Source organism: Chlamydotis macqueenii, chromosome 1 (assembly GCF_036417535.1).
Source record: "Chlamydotis macqueenii isolate bChlMac1 chromosome 1, bChlMac1.mat, whole genome shotgun sequence".
Taxonomy (NCBI): Eukaryota; Metazoa; Chordata; class Aves; order Otidiformes; family Otididae; genus Chlamydotis; species Chlamydotis macqueenii.
In genome coordinates, this window is record NC_141556.1 from 196,631,041 (window position 1) to 196,656,181 (window position 25,141).

General features: G+C 35.1%; 1 protein-coding gene across 1 annotated transcript in view; it reads right to left on the minus strand.

Moving 5' to 3' along the window:
* IFT88 (intraflagellar transport 88) overlaps positions 1 to 25,141 on the minus strand; it is a 48,005-nt gene that overhangs the window by 6,748 nt on the left and 16,116 nt on the right. Inside the window, exons 14-23 of the mRNA XM_086742335.1 lie at positions 23,787 to 23,886; positions 19,312 to 19,398; positions 18,506 to 18,692; positions 17,947 to 18,055; positions 16,437 to 16,587; positions 15,182 to 15,297; positions 12,225 to 12,277; positions 11,182 to 11,247; positions 9,286 to 9,392; positions 4,411 to 4,471 (exon numbers count right to left, since the gene is read on the minus strand). Of these exons, the coding sequence (XP_086598461.1) occupies positions 4,411 to 4,471; positions 9,286 to 9,392; positions 11,182 to 11,247; positions 12,225 to 12,277; positions 15,182 to 15,297; positions 16,437 to 16,587; positions 17,947 to 18,055; positions 18,506 to 18,692; positions 19,312 to 19,398; positions 23,787 to 23,886 (1,037 nt within the window). The remainder of the gene's footprint in view (positions 1 to 4,410; positions 4,472 to 9,285; positions 9,393 to 11,181; positions 11,248 to 12,224; positions 12,278 to 15,181; positions 15,298 to 16,436; positions 16,588 to 17,946; positions 18,056 to 18,505; positions 18,693 to 19,311; positions 19,399 to 23,786; positions 23,887 to 25,141) is intronic.

Sequence of the window (25,141 nt, forward strand, 5' to 3'; positions counted from 1 at the left end):
TACTGCAATTCATTTTGATTTTAAATTCTGTTGAATTACAATTGTTTCTGCTGTGTCAGTTAAGCTAACTCCTTAGGCAAGCGCAGATGTAGAAAACAGATTAAGATGTTCTCTTCACTGAAGTATTTTCCCTGTCTGTTTATAAAAAGAAAGGTTTGGGGTTTTTTTTGGTACACACAACCAAAGGAACCATCCCACAACGTTTTGTAATTAATGAGTCATCGACAGGCACACAAAACCTGGAAGATTTAAGTGATCATGAAGTCCTGGCTGCAGGATAACAGGAGATTATTGCCTCAATCACAGTGAGATACTTATTGCCCTAGCATCTGTAATGTGCTTGCATATTATATGAGGAGATCTCTATGTGCTGTTAAAGGGTGTTGAATACGGGATGTTTGTTGGGATGGACAAACCCATTTTGCCACCTACATCATCCCAGGTGAAATGAAAAAGGGAAGAGTTACCTAAATTATTCTTGTACTATTTCCTTCCCAAATTCATCTGGGCAGGCTCAAGTAACAAGGAGAATGCAAAGTGCTCAGCCTTTCATCTTCTGAATTCAACACTGCTTCTTTGAGCCCCTGTCCGAGACTGCATGGCTCCTCTCATCCAGTACACAACTCCCCTCTCATCCAGTACACAACTCCTCATTCAGAGAGCTGAGCAAATGCAGAGACCAAGTAAACACTGCGATGGTAACGTATTCCTTAAGGTCATACTTTCCTTTATCTATGAAAGGCCTTATGCTATTGAACAGTAAAAATCTCTTAGGGTAGTAAAACCCACAGTGCCCTAACTTCCAAATTCTGGATGTTAGCATCACATATCTGCAAAATAAAAAAAAAAAAAAAAAAAAGAAGTGAGGATGAAAACAATAAGCTTATTGAAAAGGAAATCTCTGAGAACTCAGATGTACTGTTAGCTCCCTTCAGGTTTTTAGGGTTTGGATTTTTTTTTCCTTTTTCCTCCTTTTCTTTAAATTAAAAAGAAGAATTTTAAGGGAGTGTACCAGTGTCATCTGCTTCCAACATGAATAAAAAAGATTGAAAATCATAAATCTGATATTTGTGAAGAGAATAAAATTTTTATACTTTTTATAATAAGAGTGAACAAATGTGTTCAATTTTGGTAGGCATTTTAGATTTAATGCTTACCCTTCTCACAAGACAAGAACAGACTTTATCTGACACTGATAAAGACGTCAGTTTTCTTGGTCTCCCTTTTTCCATTCTGTCTACCATCCATGCATACACTAATTATAGTATTCAAATTATGCTTTGGTGCATCTCATGCACCTTCTGTTTTAATGTATATTGGTAAAGTAGTAGGTGTCCTATTAAGTACAAATTGTGATGACTTAGTTCTCTTTCCTCTTAGCTTCCTCTTTAAAAACAATTTTAGATCATATTTCCTAAAACAAGGAAGCCTGAATTACTAATACTCCTAATAGAAATAACTATATAGGGACAAAATACTTGGAGAAAAAAAAAATCTGTTAGGAATGCCAGCAAGTATGGGGACAATGAGCTGGTAAGAGGAAAGAAATAAAACATGCATCATACCCAAAATATTTGGAATGCATACACACTTCATTTAGCTAGTAAGTACTTTAATTCAGCTAGTAAATACTAAACTAAGGAGGATTCTGTGCTTCACTGGGTTCCTTAATGATGACAAATCCCTCATACGGTGTAGGAAAATGATCCCTTTTGGTCTTGGCAACACCACTGAAAAAAGATTAATCTTAAAATGTATACAAATTGATTTGGTTTTTTTTTTGTAAATTTTGAAGCCATTAATTTATCAAAAGCATACTAAGAGTCTGAAATAAAGTAACCCATGCTTGTATTTCTTACATGTCTTCCCAGAGGCCAGGTACAGAAATTTCTTACACTGCAAAATACAGACACATAACCCAGGTGAATAATGCTGGACAAAATAATGTTTGGGTTTTCAAGTTTTTCTCAGTCATCCTCAGTAAAAGTTAAACAAACTACAACATAGTCTTTAACATTTGTTGCTGTAAGTGTGCAGCTTCTTCACTGATAAGGTTCCCCAGAATCAACACTGCTAGTTAAAAAAATGCGTAATGCCTTTGATTCCTTCTAAATATAAGTAGTACATATCACCATAACTTTTAATTAGGAATCCCAGCAGAAAGTTAATTCCAGGCTCAATACAGGACCTTCTTTGTAGCTCTGCTAGTTTGCCGAGTCATTTCCAGAAAGGTTGGATATTTGGCACTGAATTTGTGTAAAGGAGACTTCTCAAGCATGCTTTTATACAGACTTGTTCCCAAACTCTTTTTCCCATTTTTTCATGAATTTGACATAATATCTTGACCATTAATCTAAGAATTAATAATTCTTAGATAGGACAAATTCTATGTCAATTCTGACCCTGCTTACCCTCTCATCCTTTTAATGTCAGCATCCTAAATGTCTGCACTTGCTCTTCTCCCATTGCTCTGGTTATGGGGGGAAAGAATAATGCTTTGAAATTACTAGAGCTTGCAGTCAAAGTTCCATGTGTTCAACTTTGGAGGGGAAGGGTTTTTAAAAAAAATTTTAATTAAAAAAAAAAAAAAAAAAAAGACAACCTTCCACAGATATTTGTGTCTTTAAAAGAAGCATTGACAAACTGGTAGTTTAATGTTGTCTTAGCATCTTTCCAGCTTGGGAGCTCTTTATATCTTCTTTTGCTAAATTACTGACTCACTCTGTCCTGATAACATGCTCCTTTTCACTAATGAGGGTAAGGATAATTACAGAAAATAGCTGTAAGAAAAGAGACCCTTTGTGCCATTTGCCTGTATGCCTGATGCAATGTTTTGCACAGCTGTTACCTGCCACCAATGCTGCCAATGCTGCTCTTCATTTCTATTTTTTATAAGCCAAAGTGGATCTCCACTTTATGACAGAAAACAAGACTTAATGCTGTCTCACACTGCTCTTTTGCTGGTTGCCTGATCATAGGGCTTATGTAACAAAGACGAGTCCAGAAATATTTTCATCCCTCTCTGTTATCAAAATAAGAAATTTCACCCCAAGAATTACTTTGGCCTGAGACCCAGAACAGGTAAAATTCAACACTCAAATAACACTCATCAATCAAGATTTTTATGTATCAAGATATGATTTAAAAGTTTCTCTAGTGAAACTACTGAGCTGAAAAAGGAATGAGATCTCTCTTAAGCATCCAACATTAATTATTAACTCTTAGAGAACCCAGGAGAGTGGGATTCATAAATGTAACAGCATTGTAAGGTCATTTTAAGATTACACTAGTAATTTCTGTAATGTTTCACGACTCGATAGAATTGGATAAACGTAGTAAAGCATCCACTACGTAGGCGGAGAAATAAAATTACCAAGTAAGAAAAAAAAAAATCCATAAATTATTTATCTGTAAAAGGAAGGTAAGAGAAGCAAGAATTTATAGGGGTCATCTTTTTATGAGAACCACTGATATTAAGATAAACCAAAAGCAGAATACAAAGAAACAATTTCCTATTTGGGTCAAAATAGAGATTTTTTTCCAGGTGGCTGAAGTAGCCTGAAGTCTGCTAGTTTCCTTAGAGCAGCAGCGGGGAACAGTTAGGTTTAACATTACTAACAGTTCAGCGATTTAATAATAGGAGGGAAAAATCATTAGCTCTGCAATATGCAGACTACCTAGTGCAGAAAAGACAAAACAGGCCAGTTTCCAGACATACATTGCTGGAGTTTTACATTTATGAAAGTCAGCACTGTAAATCTACAGGAGCAAAGAGACTTAGTAGTCAGAGAGCAAGCTTTCCTCCATGGAAGACTCTAGTACTTCAACTCTGCTATATTGGGAAAAGGGGAAGAAGGAGCTCAAAGATAGAAATGTGTCTTCTCCTTATTACGGAGTTAGTTGCACAAAATAGCCTCTTGAACTTGTTAGGAACACCTAATGTAGAAGACTAGATGGTGGGCACAAAATTCCCTTTCCTCCATGTTAAATAAAGACACAATGAATTCCTGCTTTTCACAGCTTACACATCTGTTATAATAAATGATTCCTTATAGTAAATATTACAAAGTTAATGTGATAAAAATGTTCAAGTTACAAGTTAATGGGATAAACACGTTAAAGTTCATAGTACTGAAAACAAGCAGAGATTTAGCTTTAAGAATACCTTCAGATCTGTATATAAAGCACAAATCTTAGACCAAATCCATGCTATTATATGGGTTGAGGTTTTCTATAGCAATGAGATAATCAAAAAGTATGGAACTAAATTTGTGAAGTACTTGCATATTATTCAACACATATTTGCGTACATTTCAGAATGTAAGGAGGTTTTACACACACTTTAAGAAAAAATATTTTCTTTAGAATCCTAACAAATCTGATCTTTAAGCACAGGCATTAAGTACATACCACCATCAGCATTTCCTTCTCTGCGGCTACGTGCACTGCTATCTCTGCCAGATTTAATGCGCTGGAGAACAGTGAAAAAGGATTTGAAAAGAACAGAACAAAACCTCCATTTAATAATATACATTAGAGATAATTATTGGAAACTCAGCTTATTAATAAAACAGTAAAAGAACATTAAAGTAGGCTTACTATACTGTAACTCATAAACCTTGTTTTTTCAAAGCACAAAATTGTCCTTAAAATCAGTGTTAAATCCAATGTTTACATAAAACAACAGTTCTATGAACTTCAAAGAGAATCTTCAGATAAAATTTATACAAGGAACATGCATAAAAATAGTTCGGATTTACCTTTACCTTTGCAGCTGAAAAAACAGGCAACATAGCCCTCCTTGCACAAGTTCAAAGTAGCCTCTGCCTATTAACATCTTGTAAATCCCACAAGCGTTTTATTATTGTAAAGATTCAAGTGGGGAAAGTAGGGAAATCTATAAAAAGAACTATTCACCCCATAGATCTTAAATTTTGAATACTTGGCACAGCATTGTACTTTACAGCAAAATTTAATTTGCTGTTGAGTGTTAAACGCAAGATAAAGGTGAAGGTAAATACTTTAAAAGCTGTGTTTAAAAAGTCAGCCCTCTTGCACTGAGGAAGGCACCATAAACATCTTCCAGCTGTGGGGTTTTTTTGGTGTTATTTGAAAACTTTAACAGTTTATCAAAGCAATACCTCTGTATCACATGGCAGACTTGGCTTCTCCTGGCAAAAACCCAAATTTCTCATGCATATATCTCATCAATTACAAGAAGGTACATCTCAGTGAGGGACTTTGTGATGGGCAGGAACAAAAACTTGGTGTTTAAAGCACTCCGCTGTTAATAAAGTAATCTCTGCATCTTATTTCAAAATACGAATTCAGGATCTGCTTAAAACACATGTGCATGCTACCTAACCATCTATCCAGGTCAATTACTGTAGCTTCTTCATTCATTTTTCACCAGAAAAATGTCTTGGAGTCTGGCAAAGTTGGAATGACACAGAAGAAGTGAAAGAACTTTGAAGATTTGAGCCAACAGAAAAAGGAAGAACCCTTAAATCAAAATTCACAAGAGTCAGACAGGGAAGCAATGAGCCTAGTGTGAAACCAGGAATGGTCTTGGAGCAATCAAGTCTGGGACCAGAATTTCTCATACTTTTTATTTATTTTGGGAAATTTTCAACTTTAAAATACGTTCTCTGAATTCTGGATTAAATATCCTATTCACAGTCCAGTGAAGGAGCATATATTCATCCTTTAGGAAGCATGTTCAGACTCTCCAAATGTTTAATGACTGACAAGTCTGCCAGTGGAAGCTCAGCTTCTGTCTGCCAGCGGGAAGTGGTCCCTATATGATAGTGCCCTCATGGCATTCACATTCTAGGACTTTACTCCCCAAATATTATAAAAGTACTACAGCCTAAGCATATGACTAATTCCTGTAAAGTTCCAAGTGAGTAGTTTATAAGTCATCTCACACTAAAAGCAGACATTCAAAATAGGTCCAATGATTTCCACCCTAAAAATGCCTATTGCTCTCCTACGCCTGCAAAAGAAATTTAGGATGATTAGTCCAGATGTAGATGCCTGAAGGCAAAGGCAATGAGTCCCCTGCAGTGTTTGTACCTATCATCACTGCTTCACACTACACCCAATCAGTCCCTCATTTTCAGTCATTAAGCTCACTTAACAGAAATAAATAGTAATGTGTATACACATCAGTGCCAAGAAGGTTGTGTGAACCTCACACTATTACCTGTCTTTTTTAGACTGAAACATGAAAAAGACAGATTAATGCAGTAAAAAAAAAAAAAAACAAACCAAAAACCAACCAAAAAAAAAACCCAAAACCAACCACCCACAACATATGAAGGTTACAGTAAAAATCCAATGCTGTGAGAGGCAGGGAGAAAAATTTCTACAGGGAATGAACCCCACAGATGTTCTCAAATTCTTGGCTGGAAGTATTTAACAACTTGTCCATATTTGAGAACTGAGTGAAATAAGTACTCCAGAATATTTATTTTGGTATAAACTCCATGTGGATATACTTATTCTGGCAAAACAATGCCAGAATAGCAATTTTGATAAATTTCTACAGGAAGACAAAGGCTGCATACAGACTTTGAAATGTAGGTGTATTACACTAGCATTTATCTATTTTCTCTTTACTGGGCGCAAACAAGAAATCATGGGTTAGTCTGAAATTAGGAGCAGAAATTGAACTCTATCTGGTATTGCTAACTGAAACCAGTGTTCCTATTGGAAACTTGCACAGTGAAATATTAAAATTTGATAATTTTAGAACTTGAAAGTATAGTTTATGACTACATCCTCATGGATGACAGGAGGAATTTCTTAGGATAAAAATACCTAGTAATTTCCACAGCCAGATGGTAGACATAAGACTGAAAAACCACACACACACAAACCAACAAAGCAAAGAAAGTCTCCAAAGCAGGGGATGGGAACCAGGATGTAATACCAATAGCAAAAAGGAACCGCAGGGCTATTGTTTGCAAGACAGCACTGATGTTGAGATTCTGTCACAGAAAGATACTCAACTTCTAATACAGGACAGCAGCACACTAAATCACAGTGTGTTCTGTAACATCTTTTTTTTTTTGAGTCTTTGCTCCTTTACATCTATAGTGGCATTGATTGAAAACTAGGTCAGTGGGTTCCTTCGGGGACAGAAAAAGTTGTTCCTTTCCTTGAGGAGACACTGAAATTTGGAGATTTCTGGACAGAACCAGAAGAGGGAGATCTGAGCATGTCCCCCCATGAGAAGGAGCTGCAAGAAGGAGTAGAAAGCAACCAATCAGGCTTCAGAGGTTCTGAAGATATGTACTAGGAACCACAGGGGCAGAATTTTGCTGCCATTCAGAAACTCATTGAGCTTACTCAGGCAGTTAGCATGGGTGTGCCTGCAGGGATAAAGGTGACAGAACTGACTAGAAATCTGTTTTATTTCTATTGTTGATGGTGGTTTTGAGGGGATGAGGGGGTGAGGGTCTTGATTTGCTTTGGGTTTGTTTGTTTTTTTTTAAGCCTAGTGCATTCCGTTTTTCTCTGTTTAAAAGAAACTTGGTTTCATTTAAATTACAATAGAATTAGGGTTATTTGAATCTAAAAGCCTGTTTTCTTTTCTGGGCAACACGCTATAGGAAAATTTTTACGTAGATCTACCTTAAAGCTTTGACTAATTAGAAGTGCCATCATAGATACTTTATTCTCCCCTCTACTCTGCTCTCATGAGACCCCAGCTGGAGTACTGCATCCAGCTCTTGGGTCTTCAATGCAAAAAAAGACATGGACCTGTTGGAGCAAGTCCAGAGGAGGGCCACAAAAACGATCCAAGGGCTGGAAAGCCTCTTCTACGAAGACAGGCTGAGAGAGTTGGTGTGGTTCAGCCTGGAGGAGTCCTTGTTGTGGCCTTTCAATATATGAAGGAGGCTTGTAAGAAAGATGGGGACAGACTTTTTACCAAGGCCTGTAACGACAGGATAAGGGGCAACAGTTTTAAACTGAGAGTAGACTTAGATTGGGCATAAGGAAAAAAAATTATGATGAGGGTGATGAGGAACTGGAACAGGTTGCCCAGAGAGGTGGTGGATGCCCCATCCCTGGAAACATTCAAGGCCAGGTTGGACGGGGCTCTGAGCAACCTGATCTGTTTGTAGATGAGCAGGGGGTTGGACTAGATGATCTTTAAGGTCCCTTCCAACCCAAACCATTTTATGATTTTGCTTTGCAAGGTTAGTTTTGTGACAGGATAGTTACCAAACTCTTAAAGAGGAATACTTAAATGTAATAAACAGAGTGAGCTTTCCATGTCATTGCTGAATTATCATCACTATTAAAGTCTGAGCAGTCTAACAGCAGCTTGTAGCATAAATATGGAATCCTTTGGTCACCGTTTCCCTTTGTGAGTTTCATTTTTAAAATGCCCCAGTGTACATGTCCATATTCAGACTCTCTGGAATCGAAGTAAAAGTGAAGTAACTAAAGATGCATTTACACCGTACCTGACATCAAAAGGGAGCCAGTAAGTGGTAGTAGGATTGGAGTAAATTAGGTAAGACTTAACGTGTCCTAATGTGACTATGTAGCTTTGAGGCAATTCACTGGATAGAAAGAGCAAGCTTGAATACTATGCAGCTCAATAGCACAGACAATGCTTTCCAAACAAGATGATCTTAATTTTAAAATCTTTATCACAGGAATAGCAAGAAAAGGATGCATGCACGTGCACATACACATACACAGAGGCACTCTCACTCCTCTGAATAGAGCACAAGTTGTGATCTCCTACCTTTCACAGCCTGTAGCTTTTCCATGGAATTTTTTTTTCAGTTTAAAAAATGGCACTAAAATGAACGATTTACTTCTGCCTATGTAATCTGCCAGTGCTGCAGCTTTGTATATATCAAAAAGGAGTTCTACTACATGGACAAATTCCTAGGCTCCCCTTCTCTCCCTGTAGTTGCATTATTACTTGGCTCATGAATACACTTTATACACTCTGGCAAATAAGTAGGAAAGATGACATTCCAGAGACATTGAATTATGTGGGTGGCTCCAGCATTCCCATCACATCCACATAACTCATCTTTCACAAGTATTTAAAATCACAGGAAATCCGGTGCTCAAAAACTATTCAGACAGATATAAGGCTGATCAGTAATTTAAAACTAAAAACCCAAAACTGCAAATCACAAGCCTCTCCAAACCAGGAAGTTAATCCACATTTTATCTTGAAGTATCATAAATACTATTTTAGCTTCATCTATGTATGTAGAGATACTGTATAATCACAGAAAGAAACAAGCTCACCTGCTCTCTTATTTCTTTTAATTTTTCCACTTTCTTGAGCTTTGTCATATATTCCTGGACTTCTTTCAGCCCCATATCTGTGCAGAGACGAACTAAAAATCGGAGGCCTAATTGAAAAGCAAGATGTTGTGAAAAAAAGGTTTACAAGCAAGTCAAACTAGAAGTGCACCCTAACAGAACTAGACATACAGAATGGCAAACAATGCAAGTAACTGTGAATACAAGGTAACTCTTGTCCAGTACCACTATGCAAGTTGTGCTATTTTGCAAATAATTCAACATTTTTGGTGATGCAGTGTGTATATCTATGAACAGTACAAATACCATTTATATATTTGGAAGACATACTAACTCATCTGGCTCAGAACTCGACACTTGCAAAATATTTTGGAAACTGGAAAGTATAATAATGATACTAAGTTATTTCCAAGGAGTCAGTATCAATAGCAGTTTGTTGAAAGCAATTTTACAAATGCCAAGTGAATCACAGAATAGTTTGTTTTTTTCTTACTGCTTTGGTTGAGATTTTTTTAAAGATTAGTATTTCTAGATAAAAAAAACCCCAACAAACAAGAAATGAAGATCAACTACAACTATATGATGGAACCAGAAGAACCCCTAAAATCAGGCTCGTGAGATACTACACCAAACTGAAAACATCGTTGCTATTCCTGTGTGTTTGTCAACATCCCTTTGAAAGAATTGCCTCTGAAGCAGAAACAAATATGACACGAAACATTACTCTCCTGGCTGCTTTCACAAATACGTTGTTTTCTTTTTGTGCTAAATTAGTTTTTCGCTGGTTTAGGGAGTTGAACTTGTTCACTGAGGGATCAGACAAGCATCAGAATGAGCATAAGGAAGATGGCTGGGGGCACACGGCCGGGGTGGGATGAGTGAATAACCATTGTTTCATCAGTAGAAAACTAAATCAGTTAAGTTGTCTTGTCTAATTCCTGCCTCTGTTTCATAATTTGTAGAAACGACTTTCAGAAAAATATTAGCATTCTAAAAGGTTTACTAAGTACTCTACCCCTCTGAAATACGTGTGACCAATATGAACATGACATTTTGCTTTATAACTTAGAGTAACCATAGTATTGAATTTCTCTTGTACAACAGCACTGTATGATGCCTCTTTAAAAAAGCAGTGTATTTGTTAAAGCAGAAAGATACAATTTTATTTTAAAAAACAGTGAATGTTTTAAAAGCATAAGCTTGTTGATGATATTATCATATTTTGGAATTAGTGAGGCACAGTCTGGGATGTAAGAGGATATTTTCACAACCAGTGACAGCCCCTATTTTCTGCAGGGCTTCTTCATGTAGAGTACAGGTGTGACTTTTTCTACAAAATGTCTTACTCTTCAACGTTATGTTTCCTGTAGTTCAGTTTGAAATTCTCTATGGATCACCTAAGACTGGTTGACCACCTATACTTAAAAACCCAATGAAAAAAAACCTCACCCTCTACATTCTTTTGGAAAGCCTGGCTTTGGTAAAATTTAACAATAAGATTTTCTCATATCTAGAAACTTACAGCAAGAGTTTCAACTAGCAGGGACTAGAAGTAAAAATATATGTATGTTTTATCATAAGAAAGATTAAATAGTATGAAAAAGTAACATAGTTCTAAGATTTAGAAAGCATGTATGAGAAAGAACTCAACCAATCCGCTACAGTTATTTTCATCTCTCCTCTTCAACATTACTCTAGTATTTCTTAAATCACACTTGAATGTTGTCACAGAAAACATCCAGCATTAGCATGAATAAAAATGTTAGTTCATGAAAATATTTTTGTATGAAAAATACTGACATTGTAAGATTACTAACACACATATTTGATATAACAAAGTTTCCTTTGATAGTTGTAGCACTCAATGAAACAACTTACATTCAATGTTCTCTGGGAATTTTCTGTGAATGACTTTGTATTTCTCTAGAGCCTTCTGGTAGTTACCTGCAAACAAAACAAACATCTCCTATCCACATATCCAATGATGAGAAATTGATACAGATATTATAAGACCAAATTTGATAAGCACAAACTTTTATTTGTTTAATTCTCTAATTACTGATAGTAAAAATTAAGAGCATCTTTTGTTTGTTTAATGCAAAAACTATTTTAATATTGAAAAATTATACCTACTGTTGAAAAGGAATGGGAATTCAGCAACTTCAAAATCTAATTACTTATGCTAGATCAGTTGGTAGTATAACTACATTTAAATAACCCCATGTTAGATCATTTATGCTGTAGTATCTTCTTTATTTTAGTTATTTAACAGCATAAGGAGTGTTTCATGCTTAAGTCAGTACAGGCACACTTCCTGGACTCAAAATAAAAGTCATATTTTATTACACACACAGAGAAAATCTGGTACAAAATAATATATAAGTGAATTTTCAAACAAATGCCAGGACCAGTATTCACACATGAAGCAGAAAAGATCAAAAGATCAAAACCATCAATACATCAAAACATCAATCAAAACAAAACAAATCATAAAATCATAGAATGGTTTGGGTTGGAAGGGACCTTTAAAGGTCATTTAGTCTAACGCTCCTGCCATGGGCAGGGACATCTTTCACTGGATGAAGTTGCTCAAAGCCCCATCCAACCTGACCTTCAATGTTTCCAGGGATGGGGCATCCACAGCTTCTCTGGGGAACCTGTTCCAGTGTCTCACCACCCTCATCATAAAAAAAATTCTTCCTTATGGCTGATCTAAGTCTACCCTCTTTCAGTTTAAAACCACTGCCCCTTGTCCTGTCACTACAGGTCCTGCTAAAAAGTCTCTCTCATTCTTTCTTATAAGCCTCCTTTAGATTTCTCCAGGCTTCTCCACACTAAACAACCCCAACTAATTAGAAAAAAAAAAACAAAAAAAACATTACAAACCTCCAACCAATTACAAAAAAAGTTACAGAACTTACCACTTCTCCTGTAGCAACTTGCAACCATAAGCTGCCACTTCACTTGTGTTGGTCTGCATGTAAATAAAATAAAATTATGCACACTGCCAAACAATGAATAAGCAAAATAATCTGCATAGCATTTGTAAAGACCTATTATTAAACTACTCTTAAAATCCTTCACCTAGCATATTGCCTTCCTAGGAAGAATTGAGCCTGCTCTGTTCACGCACAGGTTACGCCTGTGTCATGCTCCTGTGTTCAGGCCTCTGCGTCACTCATTTATAGTCCTACATTATAGTCTTTCTCCTGCTCATGATTCTGTGCACCGGACACAATTAGTAGACCTGACATGTGAACCACTAATCTTTATCTGAGGCACAGAACCATGCAATGGGGGAGAACAAAATGCTGAACTGTATTCTGAGGAAGTCCCACCAGTAGGGTCCCACGCATGCCCAAAGGGATCCCTGCCAGGAAGCACACTCCCCACTTACAGCTTCGAACTCTGGATTCTCCTCTGTGTCATCACCTTGATGCCCTAGCTGCTCCCAGTCCTCTTTTTAGTACACAATGATGATAGATACGGTCAGTGAAAGTATTTGAGATGTTTGAGCATATACAACAAAACTGTTGGACTCTTTCCTCATTCTTGCCAAGATAATGTGAAAATCAGGAAATTTTTACATCAGTGTAAGGATGGTCTATAAGCCAAAGCACTTTTCACATGTGGCTTACAATTCAACAGTAGCATATCCCAAAGGCATTGAACACTAACATTTTCAGAATGGTTTTGTACTTATTCTCTTCAATTTTTCCCTCTAGCCACAGCACAGGCCATTTTAAACTCTAAATAATCTGTTTGCCTGGTAGTTGCCAAACAATCGTATGAAAGACAGCTGCTTCACCTTGTTTAGTTTCAGCTGAATGTGTCTCCTGCAAACAATAAAGGCAGCCAAGCAGACACCATAATAAAGTTTATTACACAATTCAGCATGAAAATTCTATCAAGAATAAATTGTCAGCAGCCAGTATTAGCTGCACAACTCCTTTTATTAATGATAGATTTCTGCATGCTGATAAAATGTAAAATAATTTAAAACTGTTTCTCAAGTAATTGTCTAACATATTCTGTTAAAACGCAATTTTAAATCTAATTATTGTTATTAAAACACTGACTACACTAAACAACGTTAAACTAAAAAATGCGGGTCACAATTAAAATAAAGTTATAATTTTAAAATGTAACTTTATTTACAATTAGTAGCAATTTACAACCCAACATCTATATTTACCAATCAGCGTATCTAGACTCTTATTTTTAATACCAAATAACCACCAAAACATCTATGTTATCTGCTACTAACAGATTGTTAGAGAAATAATTTATTTGTATTACAGATAAATTACAAATAATAATTAAGAATTGTATACGCCAATTAGTCAGAAGTACTTTACAAACCACATACTTCATGTTTCATGCATGGACTGAGTGCAACATGAAGCATAAAATATTTAGATTTTTGCCAAAACAAGATTATGAAATAATTCTTTTTAGTTTCAGCTGTTTCTTTCCAAAGCTTCTAAGAAGGCCGTGAATGCTAGCATATGCGATCTCACAGCTTGACTAAAATCCAATTTTTTAAGGTGGCTGGTATTTCTACTGAAAAGAATACTGGCAAACTTGTGAACTGTGATTTCTGTGAACTGTCTCCTGTGTAGTTTCATCTCATCTGCATCTGTATTTCTTTATAATTACATCACAATCTGGATTAAGTCTATGTTTTTCTATTTATTTTTGTTTGATTTTTTAATCCTTACTTAAATCTTGGATTTTCTCGTCTATTATTTATGTCTAATCTAACTGAAGCCCGTTCAAAACTGGAATTAGAATTTTTTACTGAACTTCTAACAACCTATTTGCAGTATAATCTTTCCTTGAATAATATTGTACAAATTTTGTTCATGTGCTGTCTTGTTCACGAACGCCATTCAGATTCACAGAACAAAAATAACGTCAAGTTTTAGATCATCACAACACAAGCAATAACTGAGTTTTGCTTAGCCTGATTTTTGATAGGTTTCCCAAAACACAAAATAGAGAAATGCACACTTCTTGGAGTTCATTTTAATTGCATTAATTTTAGTTGGTCTACTAGCACAAAATTCTTCATGAACATACAGACAAATATTTGTTTCCACATAAAAAGACCACATGCTTGTCTTTAGAATTCTGTTTGAACTCTGGTTAAATTTGACCAAATTTTGGTTTACTAACCATTTTTCTGGTAAGCTCCCTTTCTGATCTAAAATAAAATATATAGCTTATATACTTTCTTAAGTGCATCATATTCTGCCAAAGGACAATTTCAGCGATTAAGCTGCTGAACTAAACTCCATATATTTCAAGTATCTCTATCAGGATCAATTTGATCTCTCAATTTATTTTCACTAACCATTGGTAATTCTGCACTGCACATTTTTGCTTACTTATATAACTTATTTGTAATAGCCTTTTTATGGGAGTAGAAGTTATGTGAAAAGTGGAAATGCGGCAAGAACTATGCTAAAAGATGCATTTATCTAAACCATAAAATCCTCACTACATGACAAAATAACAGAAAAGAAATATTTCACATGAAGCCATAGAGAAGGAGATCTTGGTGGCTTAGGAGAGCTGTTCCCCACTTCATAGCTGGGTTTAAAAGCAGAGGACAGAGAAGAGATATTCTGATACCTAATACTATCTCAGGCCCAACCTAGGATCTTACTTAACATTGAAATTGCACAGTAAGAGCAAAACTGCAATGTAAACAAAGAAAAAGTTGAGAAAATGAAATAATATCCCAAATATTCTTAACTGTAGTATTTGTACTATTTATAGTATTAAAGTTATCCAACTAATTTATCTCCAGGTATACTTATAGATCTCTAATCTAAAAATATTTGAGTATAGATATAAAATAATAATTACTCACAGGATAAGTGCTGCTCTTTCAAAGTACTCAATGGCTTTTTCACAAAACTGAGTGTCAATGTAATAGGCTCCAAGCCATTCAATGACCTCAATGTTTGAAGGGAAATACCTGTATGACTGACAAAATAGGAAAGGTGAAAGAAACACAATTTTAGTGATAAACAACATCTTTATGTTACTTCTGGAATGTCTTACTCAAGTGTTTAATTCTCCAGATGCCAAAAATGTGAATGGAAGTAGTGTGCTGTACTAAGTAATCCTGGGGGGGCGGGGGAAGAACCATGCCAAGTTTTCTAATTACAAAATGCTTTTTAGAAGTTACCTGAGATGAGTCTGTCACATTTTCCATCTAGCTTTATTTGAAATACTATTTTAAATAGTTTGCAACAGCAAAAATATTTACTTAGATCATGTCTACATGTGAATAACTTACCTAATGTTAAACAATGCTAACTGATACAATTTCACACTCAAATCAGTCTACTGGAAAACAACTTAAAGCTTTCTTTTCTGTGAAATACATATATATGTAAATAACATTTTTGGCTTTTTAGAAATTCCCACTGAAACAGGCAGCAAAATTATCACCAAGCACAACTCCACTAGTATTCAGATTGCAACATAAGCTTTGATCATCCTTACTTTTCACAGATAAAAAACCTCTCAGACAAAGAGACAAAGAGTCGCAAAGCAACTTCCTGTCTTGTTCCTGTTTCTAAAACAGAAGAATCTCTACAGACTACAAACAGTACTATAAGCTGTTTTGAAATGAGAGAGGATGCCTATCTTTAGGCAACTGTGTATATATAATGTGTAGCTGTACCATTAAAAAAATATATATAAACTTACATTAAAAAAATATATATATATATCTCCATATCCATTATACAGATACAGCTTCCAATCAATGCAGTCATGTTACACACCTCTAAAATTACATTTGTTATATCCATTTTTAATTTTGCCTCTGACTATATTTTAAATTAAAATTGTTAGGGGTCAATGCAAAAAATTACCATATGAAAGATGAAAGTCTGAGGTCAAATACCATGTGGAAACACAGGCTATGTATTTTCTTCGGATCTGACTACAAAAATTATATTTTGTCAGCTTTTGCTCCCCCAAAGTATCTTTTTTTTTCCCCTGATATTTTAAGAAGTTTAAATTATTAAATTTTTTATTTGGTATAGGAAACTACAACAAAATTTTCTTTAATTATGACAAAGTGCATTGGAAAAGCAATAAAGAACAAGTACCTCATAGTAATAATGAAAAGCTTGCGATTTATCACCTTCATTATCATATAACTTCCCTAGCTTTGAAAGTACGTGTGGATCAGTTGGTACTACGCTGATCAACTGCAGGAGCCATTCTATGGCTTGACTTGGATCTTCCATGATCTCGTATCTGAGTTTTCTTCAGTCAAGGACTGATGCAGATGATATTTTGATTTACTGAGAATTCCTACTACTTTACATAATGTAATCCATACCCTGTACAGATAGGCCAGTCACTATAGTCTGGAGATACACTGGGATATATATTTTTTTATTTATTTATTTTTATTTTTTTTACACATTGTTTTCATAATTTCATTCATATCAGAAAGCATTTTTGCTGAAGAAAGAAATATTCAGAGGCTTTGGCTGCTCTTTCACTTAAAACCACTTTGGGCTCAATTCTCCTCTCTCTCTCTGTCACTAATTTTACTTTGGTTTCCTCATTTGTAAGAGCTAAGTGCAAGAACCAGGTGATTTATTTGTACCTTTATAACTTGGTTAGTTTTTCATAATACATCATTTTGTCCTAAAGTAAGTGATTAAGTAAAAACTGCTGTCCTCAAGAAGAGTCTTGTGCCTGCAGGGAGATTTTCTGCTGTATGTCTAAGCAGCACAGCACAGACAGTGTACGATTCTAGTCCAGAGACGAGAGGCAGCTTTCGCTGTAATTAGGCCTGCAGCATGCTCTCTTCTCCTCAGTCACCCCCTGAGCGGCACAACGGCTAAGATCTGCAACAATGTGAGCTGGAGCTACTGCCCAACGTGTTTTTCCATTTTACCCTTCATGGAAAAAGCTTGTGAGTCTTGGTGGAAAGCAGTTACACATATCAGCAGAGCAGAGCAATTCTCCCCCGGGTGGGGAGTGGGAGTTGTAGGGCCATTTATGCTGTTGTAAAAGGGCTACGCAAGGAATAGAAATCACAGCCTTTTTGTAATTCTGGAAGTTACTTACTTTACCAACTAAAATACATTTTTATTACCTTCACTATTCTTAAAAGTGTAGTACAGCAACTGGAATCTGTTCTGCCTTGGGAAGGATTTTATTACGATCTGCACATTCTCTGAAGCATTGTTAAAAAAATTCATAGTGTAGGATATCACTAGTGATATGCAAAACCAACCCCTTATCTCCTCAGCTTTTCAATCTGTTGAGCTTTTGCAGTGCTGGGAGACAATTATTTTCTCACACATACACTAACTAATACTAAATATTCTAGGATACACTTTAATACTGAGTGTAAATGTATTTCTGCAAAGTGAATAGTCTTGATTTATTTCTTCACTTGCTTCACTGGAAATGTCCAAGAAGGTTCTAAGTTCTGTTCTCATTTTTACAAATGTCAGAGAATGAATCTATGTATGATCATCTTAACTATAATGGACAGTACAGTAAATTTCTAAGTCATTGTGTCATGACTGAAACACATTTCAGACTAAATAAGTTTACTAAAACCACCATTCTTCATCATAATCCAGAAAAAGATACATATTTGCTATCTGGTGAAGAACTTGAGCACTATTTCGAAGGATTGCATGGAGTTTCAGAAAACAATCCAAAGCTTCATCTATTCTGTTTAACTTCTTGTATGTTAAACCTAAAAATTAAAGGTTACAGTATTAATGCAATGATAAAAAAGATTGCTTCAGCACATTAACTGACAGAATAAGAAAAATCAAATAGGAACACAGTACTCAGATGCAGTATAACTGCCTTGATGTTGATGGACTCTATTCTTGAGAGCCATGCTTGTAACTCTTACCGGCTAGTATGACTTACCAAAATGATAAACACAAGGAATAGGAACCTAATCAAAGACCAAGAACATAAGTAATCTCACTTTTTGAACAAGCTGAATGAGGGAAAGTGAGGGCTTTTAGAGAGGAATGACTCTGATAGTTTAGTACAACTAATACCTTGCTATAACATAAATTACTGAATAAAGTAATAATAATTAGTATATATTTCTACATAAGGAAAATTTGAAAGCCAGATTCTCAGAAACACTAGTGTTACCTTTAGACAAAAGCTAAAGCCTTTGGCTTACCAAGATTATAAAGTGCTTCAGTGCATGAGGAATCATTCCTGAGAGCTTCCTTATAAAACTCAGCTGCTTTCTCGTAGTCTCCATTTGCAAAAACAGTATTCCCTTTGTTAGTTAGAGCTGCTGGATTGTACCTATCAGAATTTACAGCTAAATCTGCATAGTTAGTTGCTTGTGCCAATTCATTCTCCTACATGAACAAAACAAACACGGTATTAGTCATTCGTCAGTCAATTTTCCTGCAGCTGTGGCTTCTTACAGCTGCTATAGTGGAATTTTGAAAGATTGAGATTAAAAAAATAATACATTCTTTAGTCCTAAAATATTCCTTATGTATTTGCATAACAGGTAATCTCTTTCAAGTTTCAGAGAACACTTGCGGTATGTTTTGTCACTCTGTCCCATTCAGTCTGTTGCAACAAATCAGTATTTCTTTAAAAAACAGAAATACATTCCCATACCCTACAAACTTCATGCACGAACACACCTGCCTAAGCTACATATTTTTCACATGTTCCCGAAGTTCAGCCAGAGTCTTCAGGACCCGAGTTCTAAATGCAGCTGCTGAGCTTCTGCACAAATCACACTGCAGGCATCCTTCTCAATCTCACTCTTCCTCCCAGCAACAGGATACAAAGGACATGTTCCAAACTTCAACTACAGCCAAGAATGAGAGTTCCAAAATAACTCCTCTAACATGCAGTTTCTTGTTGTTTACAGAGATATTTAGACAGACATAAGAAGTGCTACAAAAATACAGAAGTTGCTACATAAACTGCAGTTCTTAACTGGTTGAAGCAAATACTTACCAAGTAATAAAGGAATGAAAGGTTTGTTGCAGCTGCACTCTTTACTCTGCTATCCTTTTTTTCAAACATTTTTAAAGTCTCCACTGCCTAGAAGTAATTTGGAAACAACTTACTTTCCACTGAGACAAACTTATACCAAAAATCTTTCAGAAAGCATTGATAAACTTCACAGTAACAAAAAGCTAAAATTATCAATTTGTATATTCACATACATGTTAATTACCAGAGCTTGTAACACACACTTGTAAGTATGTAAACACAGAAGTATATCTATATTATACATAATATTAATCTTGGTCACAAAATTTCAAGAGTATTGGCTATTTTCTACTTCTTCAAAATTTAGATTTGATATGGCTACCTCAAAGTACACAGATATCTGACAGTTCTATCAATAGAAAACACAAGTTTATATAATTTGCTTTTAATCTCATCAATTAATTAAAATTCTCATACCTATTTTTCCAGTTAAGTGAACACAAAAGGACTGACATTAAAACTCTTTTTAAAAAGCTTTAAAAGTACATGCTATATTAAAAATATGCAAGACAGTGTAGGATTGGATTTCAACGTGCAGTTGTTTTAGGTAATAAGACAATTACACCTGTCTAAGTTTACAAGGTACTCAAATGTGAAGATTGAGGCCAGAAGATTTTTTTTAAAAATCTTTTACATAAAATCTAAATTTCATAAACTTCAAAATAAAGAAGTTTATTGACAAAAAACTCAACCAAGTTATAGCTAATAAACTATCAAATAAACTTTGAAATAAAAGGCAGCTGGTTTTTTTTCCATTGACTATGTGACAACATTTCTAACTGCAGACCAAATTATTACAAAAATCTGGCTTCCTTACACTAAATATTTATATTAACTACACAAACTGTTAGAACATCACAGTGAGCCCAGTTCTATCGTCTACTACAACACAGATGTGGCAACCTCAATTTAGCCATCAACATTAGCAATTCAAAAGTTTCCTTATTCCTTTACATGAAACCTATAAGCTGCGTGATGAATGCGTGATACTGTATGTGGAATGCCAAAATAAACATAAAGGAAACAAGTTTTAACTGACTGTCATACATACTGCTTTTACAGTTACTTTACACAAAAACCATGACTGTACTAATGACGTGTAAATGACAAAGTATATACAGCTAGATGTAGCTCATTGACTTGGTCAACTACATTCCACTCAAGAACGATAAACTACTAAAGATCATAATACTCACCTAATAATAGACAATTCTCTAAAGAAATACACCAATTTCAATCAAGAAAAGCATTTCAAAAGTTAGGATTTAGATTTTGTGGTCTTTGAAATGTAAGACTTCACCTATAAAAAGGTGATAATTTTAAACATATATATATATATATATATATGTTTGTTATTTTCTCCAAAAGGGTATCCTCCCAAATACTTACAGATGTAACACTACTACATCTGAGGTACTCTACTCTTAAGCAAAGACTTGCTTTTTCAAGTAAAAGCTACACATTTCTTACAATGGAATTAATTTTTAGTGAACTTAGAGCTATATAGTTCAAAGTCACTTTCTGAAAAGTCATTTCCCATGCAGTCGATTTATTTACTTTGCTTTTACTGCTAAATGACACATTTGATAATAAAAATTAGAGTGAAGTAATCTCTTTTTTCATGTGTAATGAAAAGTTCATATGACTCTGAACTCTATTAACTTATTGGTAAACTATGTTGCAGGTCTCTTGAACCATTTCAGCAATTATGAGCCCTAGGATGAAAATCCATGGCAACACTCCTTTTGTCCTTGCAAATAGAAATGCTCTCACTGTATCATCAGCTAAATGTATATATTTGTAAATAACTTCTAACTTTTTAATCCTAACAATAACAATTACTTAGATTCAACAATCAAAACACAGATTGTCCAAATTACTCTTTGTGACATGTTTTCGATGTACCTAAATTATTTGTTTACAAAAGTTAAAATTCAAAGCAGCTTGCCTGACCTAAGTAAGGTCTCCCAGAGATGTTACGGATTTGCATGGTTAACTTGCAGAATTGTGTTTTTAAATTAGTTTTCAAAGTTTTTCTTTGAAATTAAGAAAACATTCAAAATATCTAGTGCACAAAACCCCTTACTAATAAAATACAGTCTAGACATATTATGGTAATTTCCACTCTTTTTTTTTTTTCCTGCTAGGACTATTTTAAAATTATATATTCACTATGATGAGCATATAGTTAAGCCCATTATAATTACAGTAGGCATCTATTTCAGTACTTTTTTGAAACACAATAAAACTTTCAGTCTTGAAACTGAGTATTTTAAAAAGTTTCCATTCTTGTTCTTCAGCCAAAGGTGTGTTGAACAGGTAGTGAGCTAGTACGTAAACGAACAGCAGACAGACAGGATGAATACAAGTGGCAGCTGCAGTTTTATTAGGGAGGGAAAAAAAAAAAAAAAAAAAAAAAAAAAAAAAAAAGACTCTCTGCAGTACCACTCTACTATTAAGTAGTTCCAGTGCAGTTTAAAGGTCTTCTATCACATAACCAAAATAAAAAGAACATCATCTCCACTTACTCCTAGCTTCCAACACCCTTCCCTCTCCCTCCTTTAGAGGTCTCAACAGAAATAATAGAAATAGTAAGTTATTGAGATCACATGCCTGTTTATCTACCTGTAACACTCTCATCCCTCAAAATCTATCATCAATAAAGCTACTAGATTTGCCCAAAATTTTCCAAACTGCTTCCTGATCTCAGAAAAGCTATCAGCAGACATGCAGTATAATAAGGGATAACTCTCTTCCTGTGTCTACTGGGAAGAACAGGACAGGACAGACAGGAAGAGCAAGAGCTGCTCAGGAAACCAGAAGAGCTCAAATATGAGAAGGAAAAGTAGGCTAGAGTGGGTGCACATGGCTCTGTGTGCATCCCTCCAAGCTATAGAATGGTGAAGGACCTTAGAAGATGACAGAGGTATTCAGCTTCAGCTGGAATTTTGCTGTATATATGATCTCTCATACTTCTTGCCACTCGTGCAAACCTGGAGGTTGCTATATTCCTTCTTATTTATTCAGCATTCCTACCACTGAATGTACCTAACAGTGCATGTTAGAAGGAAATTGAGCAAATCCTGTCAGATATCAGTTTCTTTTTGTTCAGATGAGGCTGTTTTCCAACTGCTCACATTTCAAACCAAATCTTTTCTTACAGGCAAAAAGATCACATGACAATTTGGACAAAAACCTTGTATTATAAATTGTCCCACAATCTATAAAAAATTGATTAAGAGCAAAAAAAAACCAAATTGCCTTAAAATAAAACATTAAAATAAAGCTGCACATTCACTTAGATAATACCAAAAACATAAATGTAGTAAGTTGGGGTATAGATTCTGTGGCAACTTATACACACAGAAAAGGAAAGCTACAGGTAGCAGCCTGCCATACCTATTAGCAAGAGACTGGTGATGATATTTACAATTAAGGCAGTTCAGCATAACATTCATTGGCAGAAATTTGTCTAACTAGTGATTGGACAACCAGTTGCAGAAAGAGATCTTACCTACATAAACACATATGAATGATTTAAACATAGCCAAAAGTTACTTCACATGTATATTTAAAATATAACAAAATAATGAAAAGGAAACATGTAATAATATGCATGATAAAAACTGTAAAATCAGTAGATTTTGGCAGATTTTGGTAGATTTATCTTCTGAACTTCTGCCAGTTACTGAATTTTGAACAATGAGCTATACTATTACTCGGAAGTACTGCATCTTTTCTACGACCTCTCTCATTTGCTCATATACAAGCCACTATAATATATTTTCAGTAATGGTCATTCATCCTAGCCCTCTGTGTTCTCCAGGGGGGCAATCTTTTATAAGAGATGCAGAACTGTCCAAGCTCTTGAGGTGATGTTTGATTTAATTCCAGTTTGTATTTCAATGGAAGGATAAGAGGGCTGACTGAAGTTCAAGGTGAGACTACAGCATTTTAGGGAATGCTGTAGTACGTAGGGAACAGTGAGAAAACCATAACATAAACAATAATGATACATACAAGGTGCATCTGCATGTATTTTGGTACTATAGTCAACCTAGCAGAAAGAAAGATTCAGCTCACACTAATGAAAACACCTCCACGTTGATTAGCAACATGGTTTCTAGGCTCTTTTGACTGTACTGACTACAGTTCCACTAACTGTAAAGACAGCCTGGACACTCACTGAAGATACCTAAATTTAGGTATCTTAATTTGGAAATGAACTGCATTCACTGTAACTTCCATGGCAGAAATTTCATTTAGATAAAACTCATCCATCGGTGTTTTAATGAAATTATTTTACAGAGCAGCATCAATTTAACTATAATGTGTGCATAAATCATTCTTTCCCTTGCTGAAAAATATGCTGTGGCTAAGAAGGATATCTTTGCTAATACAGTATTAAAAAGTAGTAATGTGAAAAGTTACCATACCTGGCTAAATTCCTGCTGCCTCAAGTAAGTAGTGGCTTTATTTATTTCCAGGTCATTGGCTAACTCTACATAGTGGGAAGCTTTTACTACTTCAACACACCTGCAACAGAAAGCCAGCCATAAAGATAAACAAAATGCATCTGTGCAAATGGCACTAAGTTACATAATTCTGCAGCCAATTCGCTTTCCAAAATTAGTTGTTCTTAGATATTCTTTCTTTACAGAGGTAAAGAGCACTTTGATTTAAAAAAAAAAATTGAAAAAAATTTCTTCCTGTAACCTACCTTAATAATACTGTCTCTGCTCTTATTTTTAGTCAGCTGCCCAAATAGCACGTTATTTTCCATCACTGAGTGATACTTCATGTCAAATACTGACTAAGATTATTTTTCAAACCATTTTCTTTGGATAGGTTCTATCAGCTAATTTTTTAAACCTGATCTCCTGTTGCATACACTACCAAACCCATAAACCAACTCAGTGAACAAAGGCAAACACTGCAAGATTGTGTCTCTGAGCTACATAATAATAATGCAATCATCATAATAAATCTCTTTCTAATCGTCCACCAGTTACTTCTGGCTTAGGGTCTTCTGCAAAACGAGGGCAGAATAGAAGACAGCAGAGAGTTCAGATGTTAATTCACAGACACCATCTTCCAGGATGTACTTTTAAATTGCCTAATCATTTTAAAGCAAGACTTATTTATTATATGCATATAGTGTTCTCTCATACTGTTCAGAATATTAACAACTTTGTGGGATGCTTCTTTAATCTCTTCCACTTTTTTTTTTTTTAATGGTTGAAAGCCTTTTTCTTTTCTTCCAGTAGTTGGCTAATTCGCCAACAAATGTTTAATTTAACAAACTACCTGCTGCTGTAAGTAGGTTGGCACATGGACAACCTACACAAAGCATATAAAATGCCTGTTGATGTTGGAGGAAAAACTATATTTAAAAAAACCAGCAATTTCTACAAAGATATCTGTAATAAAAGAAAGGTCAAATCCCAGTTTTCAATTGCTACTGTTAACATCTTTCAAGCATAAAATGCAACAAGACCTAACTATTCAACTTTCCTTATGGAATAGGACAGAATAGTCCCAAGATTTTGTCACTTCAAGTAAGAAAGTTATGAAATCCAAAGACTATTTGTCCCCACTTTATTTCTGTAAATAAAATTAATTTCATTAAAAGCACATTTAATACTCAAAGAACTCATAACAAAGTGTAGTATTTGGAAAATCAAGCTCAAACTGCTGGTTAAACTCTTTCACTGTATCTCAGATTAGAAGAACAGAAAGTAAATCTGTCCTGATACACACAAAAGAATCCCAGACATCTCACCAGAAGTTG